This window comes from Mobula birostris, chromosome 15 (genome assembly GCF_030028105.1).
Source record: "Mobula birostris isolate sMobBir1 chromosome 15, sMobBir1.hap1, whole genome shotgun sequence".
NCBI lineage: Eukaryota > Metazoa > Chordata > Chondrichthyes > Myliobatiformes > Myliobatidae > Mobula > Mobula birostris.
This window is the reverse complement of record NC_092384.1, coordinates 18,809,426-18,830,931: the sequence shown is the minus strand read 5'-3', so window position 1 is coordinate 18,830,931 and position 21,506 is coordinate 18,809,426. Positions and strand designations below refer to the sequence as shown.

Here is a 21,506-nt window from a genome sequence, read left to right as displayed (position 1 = left end):
TTACAGACAGTTCAAGGGAACAGAACTCTGTCATAACCTGGGGATGCAAGATAGTTGGGAAGGTTGTAAAAGAAAGTTTCTAGTCTGCATTAGTCAGGAATTGAAACATGCTAGCTTGAATTTTATTACCTCTTCTTTATTCTCATTCTACAGTGTACAATGCAGCTGAACAACTTTTTCATCTCAACTTTCGAGGGCTTTCTTTCTCCTTTCAACTGGATTCCTGGAAAGAAGCTCCAAAATTTGAGGTGAGAAGATGAGTTCCAAGCTATAGAGAGCAATGACTTTGCTTCTGCTTGGACTGCAGTGGACAACTTCAACTTGCATGTGTCCGATGCTTATTGGTGTTTAGAATTATATGCGGTGATCTCTTTGAGATAGGCAAGGTTCTGAGAGGGGTAAGTGCTAAGAAACTAATCCTGCAGACAGAGTCCAGAATGAAAGAGTAGCTTGAACAGTTACAAAAGCTGATACAGAAGAGCAATCTTAATGTAATTTTGTTTTTGTTAAAGATAGAAAATTATTTAGTTCAACCTGAAACCAGGGTTTTGAAGCTAAATAAAGTTAAGTAAAAAGGCTTCAGGTGTGAGTTACCTCTGATAGAATGGAAACTAAGTTTAAAAAATAGGACAATGAACAAGCCATGTCCAATATTAATGGAATTAATATATAGGTTTTAACAAATAAATATCCTTTTACGGTACCATGGGGAGGAAAGCTGTTTGAGCTTAACTATTGATGAGTTAAACATAGTATGAAAGAAAGGGATGAAGAGTTTTGTCAAAAAAGTAATTGCCTTAAGATTAAACAAAATTTGTAATCCAGTGAGAAAACAGACTGAAAAAGCTCCTGTCAATATGGAAAGAAGGAAAAGATTCTTAAACTTAATGTGGGTCACTGAAAGACAGGAGCAAGGGATATTATACTGGTAAATAAAGAAATGGTGAAGGAAATTAAGCAAATACAGTTAACTAGGAAACATCAGGACCAGTACATTTTGGTGCTGTTAAGCAGCTGCCACAATTAGCTGAAATAGTATAAAAAAGACAAACTGCATTTTAACTGAGTAACAATTTGAGTATTTAAATGAAATACAGAACAAATGAGAACACTATCAATACTACTACAATACTATAAAACTGTGCATTAGTTCCTAATAGAAATTGACTCAGGATTTTGTTGAGTGTGCACTACCAAGTTCTTTTGATTGACTGTAAATGAACAAAATCTGTGCAGACACCTAGTGCAGAAAATGGACTGCCATCATACAGTGCTGTCAACAATTGCATCCTCCAAATCTCTATTTTTATTGTAACATTCAAGATGATAGTTGATGCCTTCAAATTCTGCGGTGGCCCTAACTTGTCGGAAGTAATGAAATTATTTCATTTTCGCTCCTGGCCATTTCCGGCATCTCCAAGCCTGAATGCTTGAAACTGCAGTGAGCAAAACAGTTCTGAATTGTCTTTTTGCTTACTTCTCGCCTACTATCGGTGACAAAAATCACTGCTTTTTGAACACAAGCAAATGCAGCTGACACTATTTAAAAACTGTCCAAGATAAACATGGTCTTATGACCATACAGGTCCACGCATCTGATGCTAGTTAGAACCTATCTGGCAATAGTCTCCTGCCCGGTTAAGCAGCATAGTGTCCCAAATAAATGAAGGGAATCCCGGTGTTTCCTCGATTAGTTTTTGTTCTTTTAAGAGTTGTCCCAGGTAAGTGGTTGCCCTGATTAACCAATAACCCAGTTAACTGAAAATTTAGTGCCTATCTTGAGAGAAAAAGCACGGAAAACCTAGAAATAATGGAGAGAGCCGGATCAAGATTGAATGAGCAACTGAGAGACATTTAAGAAAGTCTTAGCTCGGCCCATGGATGTTGGAAAAATAGAGGCTATGTAGAAGGAAGGGTTATATTGATCTTAGAGTAAGTTAAAAGGTCAGTGCAACATTTTGGGCCAAAGGGTCTGTACTGTGCTGCAATGTTTTATGTATGTGACTGAAAAAAATTAATGTTAGTTGAAATAGTATTGGAGAAGTGAATGGAACCAAAAGGCATTATGGAATCTGTGCAGTGGGAGGTGTGGATTGGAAGTGGATGGAAATTGATTTGCTTGAAATGAGGATGTATGGATACATTACTAGAATGATGTTCTGTTTCTCTCTTTATCCATGATTTGTCCTTGCTGATGACTATAGATGTTTAACATTCTGTGTTTCTGCAGCCGAAATTTGCTCATGGGCTGGCCTCCCTGCAGATTCCTCACGGTGCGACTGTGAAACGCATGTATATTTACACTGCAAACAGTCTACAGGACACAAAGTAAGAAAACTGCCAGACAGAAGTTACCATGTTTTCTTTTCCCCCAGATTGGCTTAGCTTCTACTGACCATCAAATGCTCATTGACAAGAAGAATATTAGAGATGAATTTAGTAATTGTCAAAATGTCTTTGGCTCAGTCATTTGCCTTTTTATTATTCAGCAGTAGACAAGTAATATCAGGCTCTTTCTGCAGTGAAGCTCACTTTGAAGTTGTACGCTGCCTGCACAGAAATCTAATGGAGCAGTTTGGCTCTGAATCACAGTTGTGGCAGTACAACAATTTCTGCCTCAGATGTACAGCCACAGTGGTACATTTTACACAGGGTCCCCAAATAGACCCCAGCCACATGCTAAGAGCCTGTCTCAGAAAAGTCCCCTGTAATGTAATTTATTGTCTGGGCCCCCAACCTGACCCAATGATCCCCCAATCACCATATCAACTCCCTAACCACCTCTCCCAAATCAGAACCCCAATTCATAACTCTCTTGTCCCCAAGCCCTGCTCAGACATTGCACCCAGGCCATACCAGTATCTACCCGAGGTGGCCACAGTTTACAAAGACAAGCAGGCAAAAGCCTTTTAGTAATATTCAATTGGATGGGCACCTCTTGCTGCAGAATTTGCAACTGAATTGAATGCTGGTGAGGAGAAATTTACATCTTTAACATAAATACTCGAAACTGGCGGCAATTGTGTGACCCAGATTGCTTTAGAAACCTGGATTGTATGTGCTGGCTGGGTGCTCCTTTAATTGGCACTGTCCTTGCAGTGTGTCTTATGACAGTCCCACAGCTACAAGACAGCAATTAAAACCCAGCCTTGGTAGATCCTAGTTGCTTGGATTGCACTTTGATGAGTCTTGCCAGTAAAACATTACATGCCAATTAAGAGCAAGGTCTGTAGTGCTGAATGCTCACTATTGACACTAATATTCATTAAAACTGGTCCCTGGGCAGCATGGTCTACTAAAAGCAAAATGATGGAACTGTACAGTGTCAATACCATCTGAAGGGGAATAATTTATTTATCAGTGTGGTTTCTTGAAATGCCTGCACAGTGAGCATATCAATCTGGCTTTTCCAGAGCTCCCATGATGCCGCTGAGTTGTTTCTATGGTAACATCTATGCAGAGACTGTTGAAGTTCTGAGAGATCCAATGGGACCCCTTGGCCTCCAACTGCGACTACTAACAGCAGGTAAGATTAAAGTTAATTTCCTCTGTTTTGGAGTAATAAACCATTTCAGTGAAAGATGCATATAATACTGATTTGCTCTGCTTAGTGCATTATGATTAGAAATTACTCCCCGTGTATGTATGGATGTTGAAACACTGAGGTTGTAAATTTGTATCATTTTAATACAAACTAGAATGGCACAGGATGATAGTGAGAGCAGTGGTGTCAATCACAAAACTTACCTATACTGCTTTAGAATCAGAATCCGCTTATTGTAGACATTACTATTCACTATAGACATATGTCATGAAATTCATTGTTTTGTGGCATCTAGTACTGTGCAACGTGTATATATTAAAAAAAAAAGACTTCTTGATAAACTGTGGACTTTGGTTCTCCTTGTAAAATCAGAAGAATCTAGCCTGGGTGTTAACCTCGATTCACATTTGAATTTTAACTCCCACATAAAGAGAGTGAGTGACCAGTGCAGCATTTCTACACTTAAGAAATATTGCAGTGGTAAGTCCATTCCTGTCATGTAATGATGCTGAAAACGTTGATTAGCATTGAAGGAATGTGGTGTTGAATGGTGAGCTGTAATCAATAAACAGTCTGACGTGGGTATTGCTGTTGTCCAGGTTGTCCAAGGCTGAGTGGAGAGCCAATGATACAGACCTGTGATTTTAGACAAATCATGGATGTTGTCTTAGATGGATGGAATCTACCTGATAAATGGTTATTCAACTTTTTTTTTGTACAACTGGCTGCAATAGAGTAAAAATTGTAAGTTAGTGGCTACAGATCAATTATCAATCTTGGGTCTAGTTATTTTCAGGGTTAGGATGAGGGTCTTACATGACTTGGGAATCAGCTTGGTTCAGTTGATAACTTTCAATCAGATGTTTGAGACCTGAGCTCTGGTGCCAAACTTGAGTGCTTAATATCGATTGGCTTCGGTGAAGTACTAAAGGAACATCATATTCTGAAAGCTGTCATCCTTTGAAGATTTCCTGCTCTTGATGGGCTTGTTTTGCTATTTACACCATACCATCCTTTACCTACTCACAGATTAGTTTCCCATCATTCCATGTTAGAATGAAATGTTGGCATAAAGAAGGCCATTTGAGAGCTTGGTTAATAAATGATTCTATTAATGGGCCAACTGCTATTGTCTTGTGAAATTAGTATACAAATTCCCCTGGAAACACAATTCCTTGCAACGTGGCTCCAAATTGAAATTGAAGTTTTAAAAAACTGCATATATTGAACAGTTGAATTACAGCAGAATGTACTGCAAATACTCAGTAGGCCAGGCAGCATCTCTGGAGAGAAAGGCAGAGTTAATGTTTCAGGTTAATAATCCCACATCAGGACAGCAAAATTGAGGAAACAAGTATGTTTCCAGTTGCAAAGTGTTGGGGGGGGGGAAGAGAGAGAGAAGGAGAGAGGGAACTTTGGCAAACACAATGCTACTGAACCTTCTGCTTAATGGGTAAATGGTGATTGCAGCAAAAAAAAAAAAAGGATGCAGAGCGTAGCAGTTGCTGGGAACCTAAAACAGAAAACAATGCTTAAGACACCTAGAATATCAGGCAGTACCTGTGGAGAGAGGAAAAATTGAGCTAAAAATCAAAATGAGGTTTAATATCACCAGCATATGTCGTGAAATTTGTTAACTTTGTGGCAGCAGTACAATGCAATATATGATATTATGAAAAAAAGTAAATCAATTACAGTAAATTTATATATAAAAGTTAAATTAAAATGGTGCAAAAACAGAAATAATATATAAAACAGTGAGGTAGTGTTCATGGGTTCAATGTTCATTTAGGAATCGGATGGCAGAAGGGAAGAAGCTGTTCCTGAATCGCTGAGTCTGTGCCTTCAGGCTTCTGTACCTCCTTTCTGACAGTAACCATGAGAAGAGGGCATGTGCTGAGTGATGGGGGTGGCTTAATATTGGATGCCACCTTTCTGAGGTACTGCTCCTTGAAGATGTCTTGGATACCATGGAGTTTAGTACCCAAGATGGAGCTGACTAATTTTACAACTTTCTGTAGCTTTTGATCCTGTGCAGTAGCCGCCCCCCCCCCCCATACCACACAGTGATGCAGCCTGTCAGAATGTATATCTGTAGAAGTTTTTGAGTGTCTTGGGTGAAAAACCAAATCTCCTCAGACTCCGAATGAAATATAGCCACTGTCTTGCCTTCTTTATAGTTGCATCAATATGTTAGGACCAGGTTAGATCCTCAAAGATCCTGACACCTAGGAACTTGAAACTGCTCACTCTCTCCACTGCTGATCCCTCATCTTACTCTTCTTTGGTCTTACTGACATTGAGTGCAAGGTTGTTACTGCGATGCCACTCAATTAGCTGGTATATCTCGATCCTGTGCGCCCTGTTGTCTCCATCTGAGATTCTACCAACAATGGTTGTATCGTCAGCAAATTTTTGAGCTACTCCTAGCCACACAGACATGGATATAGAGAGGGTAGAGCAGTGGGCTAAGCACACATCCCAGAAGTGCGTCAGTGTTGATCATCAGCGAAGAGGAGATATTATCAACAACCTGTACAGATTGTGGCCTTCCGGTTAGGAAGTTGAGGAACCAATTGCAGAGGGAGGTACGGAGGCCCAGGTTCTGTAGATTATCAATTGGGAACAGCATCCTGGCCTAGGTATTGATATTGTCCAGGTGATCTACGGCCGCATGAAGAGCCATTGAGATTACATCTGCTGTAGAGCTGTTGTGGCGATAGGAAAATTGCAGTGAGTCCAGCTCCTTGCTGAGGTAGAAGTTGATTCTAGCCATGACCAACCTCTCAAAGCAATTCGTCACTGTAGATGTGAGTGCTACTGGACAATAGAAATTAAGGCAGCTCACACCACTCTTCTTGGGCACTGGTATAGTTATTCCCCTCTTGAAGCAGGTGGGAATTTCTGACCATAGCAGTTAGAGGTTGAAAATGTCCTTGAGTACTCCCACCAGTTGGTTGGCACAAGTTTTCAGAGCCTTACCAGGTACTCCATAGGGGCCTGCTGCCTTGCGAGGGTTCATCCTCCTGAAAGACAGCCTGACATTGGCCTCTGAGACAGATCACAGGGTCACTGGATGTAGCAGGGATCTTCACAGCTGTAGTTATATTCTCCATTTCAAGCAGACATAGAAGGTGTTGAGCTCATCTGATAATGAAGCATCACTGTCATTCATGATGGGTTTCACTTTGTAGGAAATAATGTCCTGCGAACCCTGCCAGAGTTGGCGTGTATCTGATGTCACCTACAACCTTGCTCAGGGTTGTTTCTTTGCTCTTGAAATAGCCCTCCGCAAGTCGTATCTGGTTTTCTGGTACAGACTTGGGTCGCCAGCCTTGAATGCCACAGATCTAGCCTTCAGCAGGCGACGAATCTCCTGGGTCATCCACGGCTTTTGGTGGGAATGTACAGCAAGTTTTTGTAGACACACACTCATTCACACAGGTTTCAATGCAGTTGGTAACAACTAAGGTGGGTGACCTTGAGGTGGATGATCAATTCTAACACAAGTAGGAAAAGCTGACTATCCTAAATTGCTGAATTCATCATTGAGTCCCAAGGCTCCCGAGGGTTGCAATGTGCCTAGAGAGAAGATGAGATGGAGTTCTGTCGTCATTAACTGGACTGTGAACACATGCACTCATTCCTCAATCATACTTTACATGTGCTCAAGGAGTCACTGTTCTGAAGTCAGAAAAGAAAAATACTATTCTTATATAGAATTGACTAGCAGTTATAGATTGGTAAACTATGTTTGAATTTTTTACTTTCACCATTCACAATGGAGCTGTTAAAGTCAATAGAAACTACAAACTAACAACCAAGGATATTTTAAAGCTAATAAAGTAATTGTCTCTTCAAAGACCTTTCTTGCCTGTGTGATGGGATCTTAAGTTTCATTCGTTATGGACTATGCTTTTAAGGAGAAAGAGAGAGACTGAATACAGCATTAGGAAAAGCAGCTGTCTTCTACTGCTAACTGACTGAGGGAGAGAGGCGGAGCCATTCTTTGCTGGCAGCTTGTTTACATCTCTCTGCAGCGTGTTTGGACTTTTACGAGGACACTCTCGTTTTCACAGTCAGAGTTGAGATGGTTTCAATCATGGAAAGGCACCAGTGAGCTGGTTTAAACTTTCAGTAGCCCACAAGGGGTGAGTTGAGTATTGATCCAGAGTATTGATAAATGACGCTCATAAGTTGCTGCATCTGGAAGCAGGTGCAGAGAAGAGGGGAGAGAAAGGTTTGAAATACAAGAAACCTAGTGACAAAGAGATCACTACCTCACCCCGTAAGGGTGAGTTTGATTCCATTGGAATACGAAAGTGTGGTTGTCACATAGTTAATCCACAGGAGTGGGTTCTCTGGTGAGGGAAAACCTTTGTGAATACCTCATGTGTGTTAACCCTTGTCTGGGTGTGGGAGTTCACTGAAGAAGGCACCCCTGTGGCAAGTCACTGTTGGGGTTACTTCGTATGTCGTGGAACTGGATAAGTGGCTATCACGTTGTGTGATTGGGGTAACCTTGTGGAATCTACCAGCGTGTCTACCCTTGCCTGGGTGGTAGTTTTCCCTTGAAGAGGGTCCCCTTGTGATAAGCTACTGTTGGTGATAATCCATACGTGGGTTCAGTTTGAGTATCCTGTGGCCACCACTTTGGGATGACCCATAGCTGAATTCGGGCGTGGGATTGTGGTAACCACTTGTGAGAAAGGATATTTCTGTGAAGATCACTGTCGGTGATACTTCGTGAGTGGATTCGGAGCTGATGACAGAAGACCAACTGTTTACTTGTTCTTCTCCTATCGTGGATTTCACCCTGACTTACAAATATCCCTCTCCCCCGCCACCAACTCCGAGCATTGAACGGAACTTTCTTACATACCATCGTAAGACTGAACTCTTGCCACATGGGCTTGAATGAGTTTGGGAACTTTATTTTCTTACACCTATATATGAATAACACTGCTCATTCTTGGTTTACCTGGTTTAAGTTACTATATTACGTAGTTACTAATGAAATAGTGATTGTTAACAGCAAAACCAGACTCCAGGTGTGCTGTATTGCTGCTGATACTTTTACAGGGTTGCGTGTACGTAATACCTGAGCTGTCTGCGTTTTATTTGCAATGTATCCTTGTCTGGATGTTATGCTAACTCTTGCCTCACCACAACTTCCTCAGTTCCATGAGCTTATGTTGCTAAAAAAAAAAATCAAGGCATGTTGCCTAGGTATGTTTGAATAGTTTCAGCCAGTCTTTAGAGGGAAAGTTTCTATAAGTCTTTCTGTAATAATTCACAAATCCATAGTGACTTTTGAACTGGTGGCTGAGATTTAGAATTTCTCTGGAAGTGTTGCCTTGGGTCCCCCTGCTGGTTCAGATGAGTAACTATTGTGTGGGGTCAAATGCATCATATCTTTAAAAAACAGGGATGTTTATTACCAGTCTACGCTGAAATATGCTCTCCTTGTAAAGGTTAGCAGTGTAGGTGCAATAATTAATTTGTGCCTCTGCTTTAGAGGTATAAAAACACATCTCTCTTGCAGTTTTTTGCAGATCTGGTGAACCCAGATGCAAATCAACAAGCATGACTTAGGTTGGATTTGACATCGCTGGAACAGCTCCTGTGGTTATTTAGAAATAAGATGGCAGCTTCTTGGAGAAATTAATCACATTGTACATTCAATGGCTGCTTTATTAGATACACCTGTACACCTCATTACTGCAAATATCTAATCAGCTAATCATGTGGCAGCAACTCAGTATTTAAAAGCATGCAGAAGTGGTTCAGTTGTTGTTCAGACCAGACTTCAGAATGGGGAAGAAACGTGATCTAAGTGACTATATCACTGGAATGATTGTTGATGCCAGATAAGCTGCTTTGAGTATCTCAGAAATTGCTGATCTCCTGGGATTTTCATGTACAGCAGTCGCTAGAGATTACAGAGATGTGTGAAAAACAAAAAATCATCCAGTGTGCGGCAGTTTGGCCCACAATGTGCCGGCCATGCAACCTACTCTAGAAACTGCCTAAAATTTCCCTACCACGTAGCCCTCCATTTTTCTAAGCTCCATGTACCTACCTAAGAGTCTTTTGAAATACCCTGTTGTATCTGCCACTACTACCTTCGCTGGCAGTGCATCCCGCACACCCACCACTCTGTGTGGAAAAGCGTGCTTCTAAGCACCTGTAAACTTTGTCCCCTCATGTTAGCCATTTCAGCCCTGGGAAAAAGCCTCTGGCTATCCACCACTCTGGGCTAATTCTACAACTTACAAACTGACTTTCAAGGACTCTCTTACAACTCAAGTTCACAGTATTATTTTTATTTGCAGTGTCTTTTGCACATTAATTGTTTCTCGTTCTTTCTCTGTTTAGTATGGTTTTTCTAGAATTTCATTACGTTTATTTACTTCCTGGGAATGCCTGCATGGAAATGAATCTCAAGATAGTTTTTGGTAACGTGTGTACATTGAACTATGGATGTCGAGTGCATTTTGTAGATGGTAAATGCTACCACTCTTGGTGCAGTGAAGGGAATGAATGTTTAGTTGAATTTAAATTTCCAAAGCAGCAGTGGTGGAATTTGAACTCATCTCTGAATGCTACATGGGGAGGAAAGAGACTATTGTAGGCATATTTGAACATGATGAAAAAATATTAAATTTGGTTAAATTGCAGAGGTAGATCAATGTAAATTAATAAGCATGGAGTTGCTATAGAGTAGGACTTGGTATTGATTATATTATAAGCATCAGAGTTTTTAGATGGTTTGGTTTCTGAAAGAAGAGGGGAAACGAGTTGGAAGCAGTGCCATTAGTGTGATAGGGTAAAGCATAAGTGAACATTTTATCTATTATTCTGTACACTGATCCAACTTGCACTTGCTGTACAGTCATTTCAAATTAGAGCCTGTAACACCTGGTCCTATCTGGCTCTGGCCACAAAGCTATTGGGAAGCTCCGCAGAAATCTTAGCACGTTATCTCACAGAGCCTGTGATACACACCATTCACACACCAAACTATTTCTATGGTGAGGACCATTAATTTGTGACTTGCATTGAAAAAGATGAAAGGATTACAGAATACAGTTGCAAAATAATTAATGATGGCAATCACTTATTGAAACACCATTTGATTTAATTAAACGCACTGCACTTGTTGGCCTGATTGTGAAAAGTTAGTTGCAGAATCTGATATCTAAGCTGTTGGTAAGGAAACACATAAAACAAAGTTATAATTTATTTTGAGCTATCCACAGATTTAACTGAATTCCAGGAATGTTAGAACAAAGCAGAAGGAATTTACTTTCATTCGTACTAATTTTTCCAATATTAGCACATACTGTCAGACACAGCTTCTGTAAGATAACGTTGCCAGTTTTCATTTACTGCTAAGGTTTACCTAAAGCTGGTGTATTAATAGCCTGAGCAACACACGCATAATGCTGGAAGAACTTAGCAGGTCAGCCAGCATCTATGGAGAGTTAGAAACAGTCAACGTTTCAGGTCGAGACCGCTGTGTGTGTTGCTCGGGTCTGATCCATTGATGTTGCTGGATCTACTGAGATCCTCCAGCATTTTCTGTGTATTCTTCTGGATTTCCAACATCTGCAGAATCTCTTGTGTTTATCAATAGCCTGGTATTGCGAACCCAGTTTCCATTTGCTGAGGAATGTATGTTTATTCGAAGTCTTTTCATGATGCGTAGCATTGGTAAGTCCGCGATGTAAGTTAACAAGGTTTTATTAACAAGAGGGAGTCTGCAGATGCTGGAAATCTGAGCAACACACACAAAATGCTGGAGGAACTCAGCAGGCCAGGCAGCATCTACGGAAAAAAAAAAAAGTCCAGTCAACGTTTTGGGCTGAGACCCTTCGGCAGTACTGGAGAAAGAATAGCCGAGGAGTCGATTAGAAAGGTGGGGGGAAGGGAGAGAGAAACGCCAGGCGATAGGTGAAACTTGGATGGGAAGAGATGAAGCAAAGAGCTCGGAAGTTGATTGGTGAAAGAGACAGAGGCCATGGAGGAAAGAAGAAAGGGGAAGGTGTGTAGGTGCACTAGAGGGAATGTCCACCAGAACAAGTGGATCTCCCAGTGCCCACCCATTATCCCACTTCCCATTCACATTCCAATATGTCCATCCATGGCCTCCAACCTGATGGCATGAACACCGATTTCTCAAACTTCCAGTAATGCCTCCACCTCCCCCCTTCACTATTTCCCATCCACTCGTCCCTCCGTTGTCCTTGCCTGCCCATCACCTCCCTCTACTGCTCCTGCACACCCTCACCTTTCTTCTTTCTTCCATTGTCTTCTGTCTCTTTCAGCAATCAACTTCCTAGCTCTTCGCTTCATCCCTCCCTCTCCAGGTTTCACCTATTGCCTGGCATTTCTATCTCCTCTCCCCCCACCTTTCAAATGTACTCCTCGGCTTTTTTTCTCCAGTTCTGCCGAACGATTTCAGCCCAAAACGTCAACTGTACTTTTTTCCATAGATGCTGCCTGGCCTGCTGAGTTCCTCAGGCATTTTGTGTGTGTTACTAAGGTTTTATTAACTTGCTTGAATAATCAATACGTACTCGCTTGAATAAAGTGTGATATTCTCTGTTCCTCCAGCATGCAGACTTTGAGCTGACTCTAAGGTACCTCTCTCCTGGTTGCAGGTTGTGGTCCTGGCATACTGGCAGACACAAAAATGCATACATTTGAACGCTGTGTGTATTTCGGAGATTCCTGCCAGGATGTGCTGAGTGCTTTGGGATCTCCACATAAAGTTTTCTACAAGTCGGAGGACAAGGTAAGTTTAGATATTCATCTATCCCCAACACTTAAGTATCTTAGGGAGTGCTGTGTTTATGGTCTATTAGTGACAGACTGAACCTTGAGATGCAGTGTATTTAATGTTAATCTTCCTTACCAATTGTTATTTCCAGTACAACTTGCTTAAAAACAAGTTATGCATATTTCATGTTAGCCAGTTCCCATCTACTGCTTAACACCAGTGACATTTCAGTAGTGACTACATCGTTATTTCATGTCATGAACACCCCATCTGTGGACTCAGCAGCACAGATACTGTATATGTATGTATTGACCATGAATTTTTTGAGTGTGATACTATTTACCTTGTATTAAGTTGGATTTTCTGCCCTTTCTCTGCTCATGTAATGATTATCCATGTGCTTTTTCTTTACAGATGAAAATCCATTCTCCCTCCCCTCACAAGCAGGTTCCCTCCAAGTGCAATGACTACTTTTTCAACTACTTCACTCTAGGAGTGGTACGTATCCACTGTACCACTTGTTGCTGACAAGCTGGTGTTATACCAGTCACCTCAGCTTTAATTTCTTTCTGTCTCTCTTTGACAGGATGTTCTGTTTGATGCCACAACACATCAGGTGAAGAAATTTGTGCTTCATACCAACTACCCAGGTCATTACAACTTCAATATGTGAGTGTCAACCTCAGCAGTAAACATTACATTCAGTCAGAGAGTGAACCACACACCAGAGAGGGTTGTGTGTCTTCTGGCTCTTTATAGCAAGCCGTTCGGTCCAGTTCCCCACAGATCTGCAAACTTTTATGTTTTAAAATATTTATTCAATTCTCCTTTGAAAAGCAAAATTGAATCTGCATTGACAAAATTTTCAGCTGGTGTGTTCCTGGTCACAACTGCATGCTGAAGAAAGAGAACCAGGAGTGGGCCAACGGGCTCCACAGGAATGCAGTGCCGTTTCAGATTATGGATTATGCGAGTCCATACTTCCTTGAAAATGGCAACAATAATGGATAGGAGGGTGAAGAAGCCATACGTACTACACATTTCCCCTATCAGTCCGGGTCTGGAAGTCATGTTGTAGTTATATAAAACTTTGGTTGGGCCACATTTGGAGTACAGGGTGTATGTCTGGTCACCATGTTACAAGAAGGATGTGGAGTCTTTGGAGAGGGTGCAGAAGACATTCAGCAGGATGTTGTCTGGATTTGAAAGTATTAGTTGTAAGGAATGGTTGGACGAACTTAGATTGTTCTCTGAAGTTACAGAGGGTGAGGGGTGACCTGATGGAAGCTTATAAAATTATGGAAGGCATAGATCATTTTCCTAGGTAGAAATGTCAAATGCTAGAGGGCATGCATTTGAGGTGTGAGGTGGGGGAGTCTAATAGAGATTTACGAAGCAAGTTTTTATTTACACAGAGTGGTAGGTGGAAGAACACACTGACAGGGATAGTGGTGGTAACTGATACCAAAGTAACGCTGAAGAGGCATTTTGACAGCCCTGTGATCAAGCAGGGAGTGAAGGGATTCAGACCGTGTGCAGGCAGGTGGGATTTCTTTAGATTGGCATCTGATGTCATGGGCTGAGGGGGCCTGTTCTTGTTCTGTACTGCCCCATGTTCAGTGATGGCTGCTCTCTTACCTAATGCCTACCATCCTGCACTGACCCCATATTTTTGGACTCCAAAGATCTCTCAGTCACTGTCTCTGTTCTGACTGAGGGGAGTGTCCTATGTTAGAGAGGCAGAGTTGAAAGTAAATGTAACCTGGATATCTGTGTATTCTGATCAATCATCAGGGAACCATAACAGTCTTTAATTAAATCACAACAGGACAAGTTACTGATACAGCATTGCAGAATATTGGCAGAAGCCAGTTCATGGTACCAGGTTCTCTTCAGAATAGTCACTGCTCTGTATATATAAAGTTTGAGTTTCCTGAAATTAGTCTATTCAGGAGGTGGGTTCTGGAGAGCAACCACTGGGTGACTGTTTGCTCTTTGTTTTACCCTACATGCACATTGCAGCATCGAAACTGGGATTCAGTCTTGTTGGGACCATTGCCACATAGGGTGAGAGGCATTGAGCACAGCTATTCTCTGGTATGGTGTTTACATTAATGACTTCTGTCACTTAATATGAAGATGTATATTTTTATCCATGGTCTGAAGTGAGTCATGTAGCTCTTTCTGCAGTTCTTGAAAATTGCTTAAAAAAAAAACCAACTTGAGTAAAAGTTTCTTTACTACTTTGGTGGTCTCCTGAGTTTGAGAATGACTTCTCCAGCTATTGTAGCTTCTGAGGTCAGTGATGAGACCAATGCTGTATTCGCAGACAGATGAGGCGGGAAGTGCCTGACAGGATGAGTGGGTGCATGGTCTGTGTGCTCTTTGTGTTCCAATATGTGACTATTCCAATATGTGACTATTCCAACAGTCCTCCAGTTTTCACAGTCATGACGTAGGCATTGTGGTGCTCCCAAGGAGGCTTTGAGATTGCATTTGAATCTTTTCTTTTGTCCACTTGGTAAACTCTTTCTGTGATTAAACTTGGAATAGGGTGCCTGCTCAAGGAACATATGTGGACAACTGGAGTCAACTGTGTGTAATCAGGGCCTCGATTATGGGGGTGTGGGCCAGGGAGATTCATCCATCCTCCCAGTGGACTTAGAGGATTCTGCAGTCGGCCCTCGTGGTAGATCTCTGCTGTCTTTGGGTGCCTGCAACAGCAGTCCATGCCTCAACAATATAAAGCAGGTCGTATCTCACGGCTCCCCAGTAGATCAGGTTTTCATGCATTTTAAAAACTTGATTTTTAAGCACTCTTTCTCTCAAGTTGTGCTAGTGTGCTGACACGATAAGTTTTGACACTGTTCTCTGATTTTGAAGTGGCTCCTGAGCTTTGGGGAGTGCTCTACTTTTCCCAGTGTCTTGAAATGAATCTTTACTGTCAGGGCAAACACGAGAGAATCTGCAGATGCTGGAAATTCAAGCAACACACACAAGATGCTGGTGGAACGCAGCAGGCCAGGCAGCATCTATAGGAAGAAGTACAGTGGACGTTTTGTACTCTTGGATTAACTTTGATTAATTCTAGAGACAATACGAGTTAAACATTTCCCCTTTCTCCAGTAGATTATTCCCACCCCAGCAGAAGGCTTTTTTGGAGATGAAGTAAAAGTGTAGGTGTAATGATACAGCCACACGGACAGGACCAGAGTTTCTGCTGCTACGAGATTGTAGCTCTCCTAGCAACACCATTTAATTTCCTGTATTGCATCCAGTTTTAGCATTTTCTCTCGTAAGCATGGGATTGGCAGGCTGGACTTAGTTACTCAGCAGAGCGAATAACTCCAAATATATAATTAACTGTAATTTTATTTGTTTTTGCCAGATACCATCGCTGTGATTTCAAGATACCACTGGCAGTAAAACGAGGTGAAATCCCTTTCTGTGAGACAGCTGGGGGTGGCAGATGATCAGTTTTTTTTTGCCTTGGAAAGATGATAATTCTAGAGAATGCAAAACAGATGTTCTAGGAAGAAATTATTGAAGCTGTATGATTATATGAACTGCTTGGTGTGGCATTGTTCCCAAATGATGAGACAAAGGAAACATCTGGTGGGAAATTTTTAAAAAGATCAAAACCATTAAACAGTTACCATTAACAGTGGATTCTGGTTAATTGGGACACATTGGGACCAGTACATTTTGGCCCAATAAGCGGCTGCCCCAATTAGCCAAAGTTTTATGTAAGTGGCCTGCCTATACTGATACGCTACTATAAAACTGTATTAGTTCCTTATAGTTACCAACAGGGGAATTTATCCAGTGTTTGCTGCTGTGTTCATTTGATTGAGAGTAAGCGAACAAAATTAGCACAGACACCTAGTGTAAATAATGGGCTGCCTGCCTTCATACAATGCAATGCACACACAATGCTGGAGGAACTCAGCAGGCTAGGCAGCATCAATGGAAATTAATAAATGGTCAACTTTTTGGGCCAAGAACCTTTTTCAGGACATGCTTTCAACAACTGTATCCTCCAAATCTTCATTTTTCATTGTAACAATCAGGATGATTGTCGATACCTTCAAATTCTTCGTGGACTGAAATCATTTCATTTTCACTCCCAGCAGTTTCTGGCACCTTCAGGCCCAAATTCTTGAAACCACAGTAAGCAAAACAGTTCTGATTTATCTTGCTGCTTTTTACTTTAGATTTTTTTAGATTATGAAGACACGCAGTCCTCTTTTATTGTCATTTAGTAATACATGCATTAAGAAATGATACAATATTTCCTCCGGTGTGATATCACAAAACACAGGACAGACCAAGACTGAAAAAACTAACAAAACCACATAATTATAACATATAGTTACAACAGTGCAACAATACCATAACTTGATGAAGAACAGTCCATGAGTACAGTAAAAAGTTCAAAGTCTCTCAAACATCCCACATCTCACGCAGATGGGAGAAGGAAGAAAAACTCTCCCTGCCATGCCCGACCACAGTCCGACTCTGAGTCGTCCAAAAACTTCGAGCCTCCGATCAGCTCTCCGACACTGACTACCGAGCACCATCTCTATCTGAGCGATTCGACCTCAATCTCAGTTGCCAACAGCAGGCAAAGCCGGGGATTTTGAGGCCTTCCCTCCGGAAGATTCACGATCACGCAGTAACAACAGTAGTGAACGGGCATTTCAGAAATTCCTCCAGATGTTCTTCTGTGCTTTCACATCTGTCTCCATCAAATCAGAATTGTCCACGGCCCCTATTTAACGGATACGATTATCATTTTCACCGGAGGGCTGCGCACGCACGGCGCTCTGCACTCTCTCCTCCCACCTGCCTCCTCCTTGCTAACTGTAATTGAGAAAAATCACTACTTTTTGATCACAGGCGCATGTAATTGACACTATTTAAAAACTGTTTGCTCAAAACATGGTGTAGTGTCTTTCTATGCAAGTGGATGTGACAGACGCTAGTTAGAAACTGTTCGGCAACAGTCTCCTGTCCCAATTAAGCGGCATTGTGTCCAAATAAATGAAGGGACTCCTGGCTATTTTCTCAATTAGTTTTTGTTCTTTAAAAGTTGTCCCAAATAAGCAGCTGCCCTGATTAACCAATAGCTCAATTAATCAGAAACCACTGTACATACAAATTTGTTTTGGAATCTAATTATAGCACACTGCTGGTTTCTGTATTTATTTGGCAATTGTCTGCTCTGTCCAACCAACATAATTGTTTTTGGATTTCATGTACCCTGTTCCCCTCACTTCTGGTTACCCAGGTTCCATGATGAGAGGAACTCTAACATTGAAGTAACTGCAGGGGTTACTTGGTTATGAAAATAACCTTATCAATGAATGTTATGTGCATTGTAAAGCAGAGCAGAGCTATTAATACAAAAACTTCACTCCATCAAAAGCGTTTCTAACCCCCCAAGCAGTTAATCTGATAAACCATTCTAGGTAGCTCCCCTCAACCTCCCTCTGTCTCTTACCTCAGCCACTACACTGCACTGTAAGCACTTCAAACCATTTTTTATAAAAGCTGTTTACATTGTAAATACATGCTTGTACTTTTGAATTTATGCATATTTTATTCCATATCTGTTCTAAGTTCATTTTTAACAATTTTAAAGATTAAACAATTATATAAATATTTTTGTAGCATGTTGCACCAACACACCACAGCAAACTCCTAATACATGTAAATGTATTTGGCGAATAAAGTAGGTCCTTTATTTATCTAGGGGTTTCAACTGGGAAAACTACTATGGTAATTCATAGAAACACCAACAGAAGTCATCTGCACCCATGAAGTAGTGATTATAATCTTGCTACAAGGTAGGGTTTGAGGAGGAGGAAGTTGCACAGATAGGTTTGGAGAAGGAATTTCTGAATCTGGTTCCACATTAGCTGAAGGTATTCTTCAGTGGTTGGCTGGAGGAAGGTTTTGAGATGCACAAAAAAAATGAAATAAATCAAAACTCTTGCTAGATTGTTGGAGTAGTTGGAGAAAGACCAAAGATATAGGTGTTTGAACTTCATTAAATGCTGATGTGGGTACCAGTGGAGAGGGTGGCTGATAGATGATCAGGACCTAGTACAAAGTGGGATGTAGGCAGCAAAGCTTTATGATGGGTGGAAAATAAGAAGTCCGTTCTATAGATCATAAGGATCAAGTCCAGAGAACAGAAGTTTTGATCATGATTTCAGCAGCTGAGAGAGCATAAATTACTAAATCACGACCTGCCTAAGTCCATCTTGATCACTTTCTACCTTTATGGTTGTTCCATTCTTCAACATGGCTTCAGTATTGGGAATGCAGGTCAGGGTTTAAATTCAGAGTAGAAATCTTCCTTGACAACATTCATAGCTTCCAGGATATGGTTCTACATTAGAGGGAGCTCGTAGGTTATTAGAAGCAACAAGCAGGATAGGCAAAAAAACGTCAGTTGATGTGGTGTACTTGGATTTTCAGAAGGCCTTTGACAAAGTGCCACACATGAGGCTGCTTAACAAGCCACAAGCCCATGGTATCACTGGAAAGATTCGAGCATGGATAAAGCAGTGGCTGATGGGCAACAGTGGGAATAAAGGGAGCCTTTTCTGGCTGGCTACCAGTGACTTGTGTTTCACAGGGGTCTCTGGTCCAATTTTTTTTACATTATATGTCAGTGATTTGGATGATGGAGTTGATGGCTTTGTTGAAATGTTTGCAGACGATATGAAGACAGATGGAGGGGCCGGTAGTTTTCAGGAAGTAGAGAGGCTACAGAAGGACTTAGACAGATTAGATACATACAGGGTTCCCCCGCTATCTGAAAGTAGAGCGTTCCTATGAAACCTTTCGTAAGCCGAAATGGCATAAAGTGAAGAAGCGATTGCCATTAATTGATATGGGAAAAATTTTTGAGCGTTCCCAAACCCAAAAAAATAACCTACCAAATCATACCAAATAGCACATAAAACCTAAAATAACACTAACGTATAGTAAAAGCAGGAATTATATGATAAATACAGAGCCTATATAAAGTAGAAATAATGTATGTACAGTGTAGTTTCACTTATCAGAACCGGGAAGATTTAGCCAAAACCGATTTTTAGAAAAAAATCGGCACGTATGTGTGCGCACGTATACGCATGGGCACACACCTGCCCATGCAAGGCTTCACGGTCATGGTAGTCTTTCTCAGGGTAAACACAAGTTTAAAGCAGGCACGTTTTATCGTAAAAGCGAAAATCCTCTTCGAATTTCTTTCGGTTAGTGAAAACAGGTACTAATGTAAGTCTTTCGTCAAAGCGAAGTGGCATAAAGCAACCTTTCATAAAGCAGGGGACACCTGTACTTCATTGATCATTGAAATTACATTGTCACAGTAGCATTACAAGTTCAAGGATCTACAAAATTAGAAGCAAGAAGAATAAATAATAAGTTATCTTAAACAGTCTAACAGGAGAGGGTCATCACTTCCCCAGCTATAGGTTACTCATTATAGTGCTTTATAGCCGAGGGTAAGAATGACCTCATATAGTGCTCTTTGGAGCAGCACTGATGTCTTAGTCTATTACTGAAAGTGCTCCTCTGTTCAGCCAAAGTGGCATGCAGAGGGTGAGAAACATTGTCCAGAATTGGCAGGATTTTCCGTAGGGTTCTTTATTCTACCACAGCCTCCAGTGTGTCCATTTTGACTCCTTTATAAAAAACAGCCTTTCTAATTAGTTTTTTGAGCCTGTTGGCATCAACTGTGTTGAGCCGCAGATGATTTAGCTTGCACCATTTGACAAAGTCTTCCACCAGGATCTTGTATTCATCCTCCCATTCTCCCTTTATGCACCCATTTATTGCTGAGTCATCAGAGGATTTCTGCAGATGACATGACTCAGTGTTGTATCTAAAGTCCGAGATATACAGGATGAGTAGGAAGGAAGCCCCCGTGGGGCCCTAGTGCTGCTTATAGCCGCATCTGACACACAGCGCTGAAGCCGCACTAACTGGTCTGCCAATCAGGTAGTCCATTATCCAGGATACAATGGAAGTGCCAGCCTGCATTGAACAGAGCTTCCCCCCGCCCCCCCCCCCCAAGCAATGAGGAGAATGGGCAAAGAAATGGAAGATAGAATGCAGTGTTGGGAAGTGCGTGGTCATGCATTTAGGTAGAAGAAATGAAAAGATTGACTATTTTCTAAATGGAGAGAAAATACAAAAAAAAACTGAGGTGCAAAGGGACTGGGAGTCCTTGTGCAGCATTCCCTAAAGGTTAATTTGCAGGTTCAGTCTGTGGTGAGGAAGTCAAATGCAATGTTAACATCATTTCAAGAGGACTAGAATATAAAAGCAAGGATGTAATGTTGAAACTTTATAAAGCACTGGTGAGGCCTCACTTGGAGTATTGTGAGCAGGTTTGGGACCCTTATCTTAGAAAGGATCTGCTGAAACTGGAGAGGGTCCTAAGAACAGAGAGCACAGCTTCAGAACAGAGGGGCGTCCTTTTAGAATTGAGATGAGGAGGAATTTCTTTAGCCAGAGAATGGTGAATCTGGAATTCTTTGCCTCAGGCAGCTGTGGAGCCCAAGTCTTTATGTATATTTAAAGCAGAGATTGATAGGTTCTTGACTGGTCAGGGCATGAAGAGATATTAGAAGAAGGCAGGAGATTGGGGCTGAGAGGAAAATTAGATCAGCCATAGAGAAATGGCTGAGCAGACTTGATGGGCCAAATGGCTGAATTCTGCTCCTATATCTTGTGGTCATGTGATGGTGATGGTTTCTAGGACACCAGACCAGATTATTCTTGATGGCAAAAATAATACTCAAATCAAGACAACTTTACCCTTCAGTTAGCTCTTGAGGAGATGGAGTCAGTTGTTGTTTAGAGCTAGTAATCTATTACTCGTTACAGCTCACTCAGAGCAGTAACAAACAGTTGGAGGAACTCAGCAGGTCAAACGGTTTCTGTAGAGGGAAGAAAAAGCTGAAGAGATTGTCAGTGGTTCTGTTTGAAACATGCATCAGGACTGTGGTCCCTACACTTGGGGCTGAGAGGTTAATGTCAGAACATACAGTTTGAGCAATTATGGTGGAATGACATTCAAGTCCCATTGTTAGTTTTTCCATAGGGACCCTAACTTTAGGTCCCAGATTTCCACTTTGAGTAGTAGAAATTATTTGT

At 41.3% G+C, this 21,506-nt stretch overlaps 1 protein-coding gene across 2 annotated transcripts in view; it reads left to right on the top strand.

The window, feature by feature from the left end:
- phaf1 (phagosome assembly factor 1) overlaps nucleotides 1-21,506 on the top strand; it is a 126,142-nt gene that overhangs the window by 95,512 nt on the left and 9,124 nt on the right. For both annotated transcript variants that reach the window (XM_072279396.1, XM_072279397.1), the window contains exons 6-12: nucleotides 154-248; nucleotides 2,231-2,328; nucleotides 3,414-3,526; nucleotides 12,211-12,344; nucleotides 12,744-12,827; nucleotides 12,916-12,998; nucleotides 15,718-15,761. In XM_072279396.1, the coding sequence (XP_072135497.1) occupies nucleotides 154-248; nucleotides 2,231-2,328; nucleotides 3,414-3,526; nucleotides 12,211-12,344; nucleotides 12,744-12,827; nucleotides 12,916-12,998; nucleotides 15,718-15,761 (651 nt within the window). The remainder of the gene's footprint in view (nucleotides 1-153; nucleotides 249-2,230; nucleotides 2,329-3,413; nucleotides 3,527-12,210; nucleotides 12,345-12,743; nucleotides 12,828-12,915; nucleotides 12,999-15,717; nucleotides 15,762-21,506) is intronic.